The sequence below is a fragment of the Osmerus eperlanus genome, chromosome 4 (genome assembly GCF_963692335.1).
Source record: "Osmerus eperlanus chromosome 4, fOsmEpe2.1, whole genome shotgun sequence".
NCBI classification, from domain to species: Eukaryota; Metazoa; Chordata; class Actinopteri; order Osmeriformes; family Osmeridae; genus Osmerus; species Osmerus eperlanus.
In genome coordinates this window covers 19,475,222-19,480,712 of record NC_085021.1, presented here as the reverse complement: position 1 = coordinate 19,480,712, position 5,491 = coordinate 19,475,222, and the positions used below count along the sequence as shown (strand labels likewise).

Here is a 5,491-nt window from a genome sequence, read left to right as displayed (position 1 = left end):
GCCGTCGTCATGGGCCAGGGTGATGATTATCGACTGCATTGCAAAACGTCTTCCTGGTTCCTTCAGAAGGACGCACCTGACCAGTGCAAGGTGGGGGGGTGGCCCCTCCCCCGTCACAGATTCTGCTACTTCAGTGTGCAAAAGGGAGCGAGTTAGAGGTGCAGCGTGGTCTACAGCGCCCCCCCCCCCCCACCTCGCAGGGAGACAACAGGTGCATCTCTCCCTCTCACGCCCCCACTCACTCACACGCTCCCAGACGCTTACTTGCATGTGCACCGTAAGAAGAGGACGCACAGTTTGTTTGTGTGTGTGTGTGTGAGGATTAGAGAGGAGCTCGTCGCTCGTCCCCTAGACGCCCCCAGAGGCTCTGCCCAGGAGTAGAAACGAAAAAAAAGAAGAAGGTTGACAGTAGGAAACAGAAACACAGCCCTATATGACATAACGAACACGTCAAACAACCAGACAGCAGGGTTATGGCCACACACGATGGCGTGGTTTTTTTTCTTTTTTAAGAGAGTACCCGTGAGATGAAGACTCAGCCGCCCGCGTGAGACTTCCTGCGACGACTTCCTGTTTATTGTTGGCTGTTGTTGTGGTTGTTGAGGTGCTGTGGTTGTGCAGGAGTCCTCCTGGCTTGAGGTTTCAGGTCGGTGGCAGAAGGTCCGGTTCATAGCAGCAGTACGGGTCCATGTTAGGAGAACAAGAAGAGGAGGAATCGTGGCCATCTCCAAAGAGTCTACAGACAAACACATGGTCCCTCCCTGACCCAGGCCCACCCCCAGGTCCGCTGGGCCCAGGCCCACCCCCAGGTTCGCTGGGCCCAGGCTCACCCCCAGGTTCGCTGGGCCCAGGCTCACCCCCAGGTCCGCTGGGCCCAGGCTCACCCCCAGGTCCGCTGGGCCCAGGCCCACCCCCAGGTTCGCTGGGCCCAGGCTCACCCCCAGGTTCGCTGGGCCCAGGCTCACCCCCAGGTCCGCTGGGCCCAGGCTCACCCCCAGGTCCGCTGGGCCAAGGCCCACCCCCAGGTCCGCTGGGCCCAGGCTCACCCCAGGCCACCCTGGGCTGGACAGCACCTGACAGCTGGGCTGCGTTGGGCATGGATCACAGGATACACAGCAGAGGGTGACAGGTCCATAGGGAGCAGAGGAACACAGAACCAGTGAGAACAAGAGAGAGAAATAAAGAACGAAGACTGAGTCTGGGTGGTTGGTCAACATGTTGGACCACTCAGAAATGACATCCTTCCATCCATCCATCCATCCATCCCGCTTCTTCTCCATCCATCCCTGCCTCCCGTCCGCCCATCCGTCAGCGGTCCTGATGGTGGTTAAAGTATCTCCATGGCGACAGGCGCAGACGAACACACAACACAGGAAAGCAGGAGAGGGAGGGAGGGACAGGAACTGAGGCTGAGGTCACCATCGACCTGTCTCGCTGTAGAAAGGCTGTGTGTGTGACAAGCCTGAAAACACCAGGCAGGTTTTAGAGGCTGTCTGGCACCTGGAATGGGGTGTGGAGTGTGTGGGGTGTGTGTGTGTGTGTGTGTGTGTGAGGGGGTGCAGAGCGACAGGAAGGAGGTGTCTGAGGTGTCTCCCTGGAGTGATGCACCACGAGGAGGAGGAGGGGAATGGAGGAGAGGGAGAGGCGGGGGTGGGGAAAGTGCTGTAGGACACGGATAGCTTATTTACAGCGAGCGCAGGTTGCCTCCCCTCTCCTCTGTGTTTTTCTCGTTCTTCTTCAGCCTCTGTTCAGAGCGTCTGCTCACAAAACGGAGCTGTGTTTTGGATCAGTCCGACACCTTCTTCAGTAGCGCGCGATCGGAGAAACTCAGTAGATTTCCAAACAAAACACATTACCTTCAAATCAAACATATTTATCATTAACAATTTTTTTGTACTAGTTAGCCAGTTATATTTCCATAGTTTTTTATGGGATGTCGTTGGCGAGGGGGGTCTATCCAACTTATCCCCCTGCCCTGGTTCATCCAGTTCCAGTCACTTATAGATTCTTCTAGAAACACCACAGCCTTGTAGTGTTCTACCATTGTCATCTTCTCTGTCCAACTCTTCGCCCTCCTGTTGCCTCTTCTTCTCGTCTGTGCTCCTTCCCTCACAGCAGCTTTGGTGACAAGGGTGAAGGTGTGAGGGAGGGGGGGGTGTTGGGTGAAGGAGTGCTGAGAAAAGTGAGAGGGGTGAGACAGGTGATGGAATGCAGTGGGCCTGCCCCCTGAGAGAGAGGGAGAGAGAGAGAGGATGGACGTGGTGCCTGGTGGAGCAGGGGACGGGGGAGCAGGTCTGGTGCTGTGAGAGGGGAGGGGGGGGGGGTTAGGGGAGGGAGGAGGGGGTGGGAGGGGAGGAGGGGGAGGGAGGTGAGGGTCTCCGTTCTCAGTTCTGTTGCAGGATGAGGCTCTCGAGCTCGTCGGCTGAGCGCAGCAGGAACGCTGCTGATTCACGGTAGCCGGCGATGAGCTGGCGCACCGCCGTGACCTCAGTGGGGCTGAGCTGAGCGCCCGCCGCCCCGCCGCCGCCCCGGGCCCCGTGGCTGTTAGAGCTGGAGGAGGAGGAGTTGGAGCCCAGAGACTTCATGCTCAGGTCTGTTGGGCCTGTAGGGAAGGAGAGAGATGGAGGAAGAATGGGAGAGAGAAGAGGAGAAGACAAACAGACTTGTGTCAAGACACAGTGAAAGTCTGACACAATTGGTATTCCACCAGTATGTATGTAGGTCTCCCTGTTAGAAATACATCTATTCAGGCTGGGAGGTCGAGCAGGCCTATGGCAGACTGTCCACATGGCCATTTACCAGCCAAAGAAAGAAACACTTTCTTCCTTTCTCCAAGTCTCTCACCGTTGCTCTGAGCAGTGCCTGTTGTCAGGGAGACCGGGTGTTGCATGCTGGCTCCCAGGCCGCCGTAACCACGGTAACTGTAGTTGAGGCCGCCGTTGATGTAGAGCTGGTCCTGGGAGAAGGCCGAAGCAGCCAGGGAGTAGGCAGAGTGGGCTAGGGAGGCTGGCTCACGACACACAGGCTTGTCCAGGGCAATCTGCTCCTCCTGGGGGGGGGGGGGGGGGGAGGGGGGGGGGGGTGGTACGATGGGGTAGGGAAGGAGAGGGAGGAGACAGGAGAGACAGGAGAGGAGAGGTGGAGAGAGGGAGAGAGGAGAAGAGAGGGGGAAGAGGAGAAGGGGGAGAGGGGGGAACAAAGGAGAGGGGGAAGAGGGGAGAATAAAGTAAGTAAGTAAGTAAGACTTTATTTATATAGCACATTTCATACAAGAATTGCAGCTCAAGGTGCTTTACATAAAATCAATAAAAACAATAATACAAGTGATAAACAATTCAAACAAAAATCCCAATAAGATCTCTGTTCAAGAGAGAAACCAACTTTAAACATGCATCTTAAAAGTAACAATAATATAATTAATAAAAGTAGGAAAACCCTTTTGAGATAAAATTACTTAAATGCTTCGGTAAAAAGGTAGGTTTTAAGCTGTCTTTTAAAAATGTCTGTGTTTGCTTCCCTAATATTTATGGGTAATTTGTTCCATAGTTTTGGGGCGTAATTGACAAAGGCCGAATCACCAATCTTCTTATGACTGCTTCTGGTGACCTCTAATAGGCCTGCATTTGATGATCGCAGTGTTCTAGCTGGTGTGTAGTTTATAAAGGAGTTAGCAATGTAGCTAGGTCCTTGTCCGTGTAGAGCTTTGTATGTGAGGAAAAGGACCTTAAAGTCAATTCTGAAGGTAACAGGGAGCCAGTGTAAAGTAGCTAGGACAGGACTAATGTGTTCTCTCCTTTTAGTTTTGGTTAATAATCTAGCTGCAGAATTTTGAATGAGCTGTAGTCTTTCAGTGGTTTTCTTGGGAATACCAGTGAAAAGTGCGTTACAGTAGTCCAGCCGGCTGGATATAAAAGCATGAATTAACTTCTCTGCATCATTTTGGTTTATGAATGGTCGTACCTTTGCTATATTCCTCAGGTGAAAGAAAGCTGTTTTGGTCACTTTATTAATGTGAGAGTTGAAATTCAAATCTGAGTCCAGGATTACACCGAGACTCGTCACCTCTGGTTTAAGACAGGGGGTTAAACCTCCAAGATTCTTAATAAGCATCTCTCTTTTCGATTTGGGGCCACATAGTAGGACTTCGGTTTTGTCTTCATTTAATTTAAGAAAGTTAGCGTTCATCCATTTGTTTATTGCCAACAGGCAGTTGGTAATGGAATTGATGGCCGTTGCATCGTTGGGTTCAGTGGATATATATAGTTGTGTGTTATCCGCATAGCTATGGAAATCTATGTTATGTTCTCTGATTATGTCGCCGAGTGGTAACATATAAAGAGAAAAGAGTAACGGACCTAAGCAGCTTCCTTGAGCAACCCCGTAGCAGTTCTCATGTTTCTTGGACCTATGGTCACCTAAACTAACATAAAATTTCCTTCCTGTGATATATGATTTCATCCAGTTCAATACACTATCCGTGAACCCAATAAGCTTTTCCAGTCTATTGATTAGGATGTCGTGATCAATTGTATCAAATGCTGCACTGAGATCTAACAGGATAAGGATAGAGACTTTATTTGCATCAGAGTTTAGTCTGAGGTCGCTAATTATTTTGGTGAGAGCAGTTTCAGTACTGTGATATTTCCTGAAACCTGACTGCGAGACTTCCAGGATGTTATTTTCTTCAAGAAAAGAATTTAATTGGACTAAAACTATCTTTTCCAGTACTTTACTAATAAATGGAAGGTTTGATATTGGTCTGTAATTTGCAAGTAGACTGTTATCCAATTTGGGTTTCTTTAATAGGGGCTTTACAACAGCTGTTTTGAAGGCATCTGGGAAAACGCCAGTTCTAAGGGAACGCCAGTTCTAAGGGAGAGGGGGGAAGAGGGGAGAGGGGGGAATAAAGGAGAGGGGGAAGAGGGGAGAGGGGGGAATAAAGGAGAGGGGGAAGAGGGGAGGTAAAGAGAGTAAGTATGTTCAGTGTCATGTTTCCTTCAAGCTCTTTGATCTGAAGCACACACACAGTAGGGGTAATACAATAACATGATGTATACTGCCAGGAGCTGTGGACGCATACATGCATGATCACACCATCTGGACTCTCTCACCCACACAACCACAAACAACTCAGCCACTCCAACTCAGCACACGCACGTCTCTGGAACACACACACAGGAAGCTGACTCACGTGGGCCTGGTACACGTCCAGTCGCATCCTCTTGGCTGCCTTCCGTGATTCGCTCTCGCAGGCGGCGGCCAGGATGTTCTCGGCCATGGCAGAGGTGAGGTGAGGTGGCGTCGGTCGTGTCTGCAAGGCGACCGAGGGGGGCAACCATTACACAACCATCACACAACACTGCTGGGACGTGGTAGTAACATGGGCTGAAGTTCTGATATCCACCACTGAAGGGCAGCAAAGAGACACCACCACACTTCAGGAGCCTGTACTTGATGTAGAGAACACGATCCTGCTGTCCTGATACATAGT

At 51.2% G+C, this 5,491-nt stretch overlaps 1 protein-coding gene across 1 annotated transcript; it reads right to left on the bottom strand.

The window, feature by feature from the left end:
* Positions 1–905: 905 nt before the first annotated feature.
* On the bottom strand, positions 906–5,315 carry LOC134019278 (nucleolar protein 4-like). The gene is made up of 3 exons (XM_062459986.1): positions 5,192–5,315; positions 2,845–3,049; positions 906–2,602 (listed from the first exon to the last, which is right to left on the bottom strand). The coding sequence occupies exons 1-3, from the start codon at positions 5,276–5,278 to the stop codon at positions 2,385–2,387; spliced, it is 510 nt and encodes a 169-aa protein (XP_062315970.1). The 5' UTR covers positions 5,279–5,315; the 3' UTR covers positions 906–2,384.
* Between the last annotated feature and the right edge of the window lie 176 nt (positions 5,316–5,491).

What these genes read in the sequence shown, in the direction of transcription:
- LOC134019278 (XM_062459986.1), bottom strand. Translation starts at nt 5,278, where the DNA reads ATGGCCGAGAACATCCTGGCCGCCGCCTGCGAGAGCGAATCACGGAAG. An exon ending in TGGACGTGTACCAGGCCCAC is followed by an intron (nt 3,050 to 5,191) that starts GTGAGTCAGCTT and finishes CCCCCCCCCCAG; the next exon opens with GAGGAGCAGATTGCCCTGGA. An exon ending in AGGCACTGCTCAGAGCAACG is followed by an intron (nt 2,603 to 2,844) that starts GTGAGAGACTTG and finishes CCTTCCCTACAG; the next exon opens with GCCCAACAGACCTGAGCATG.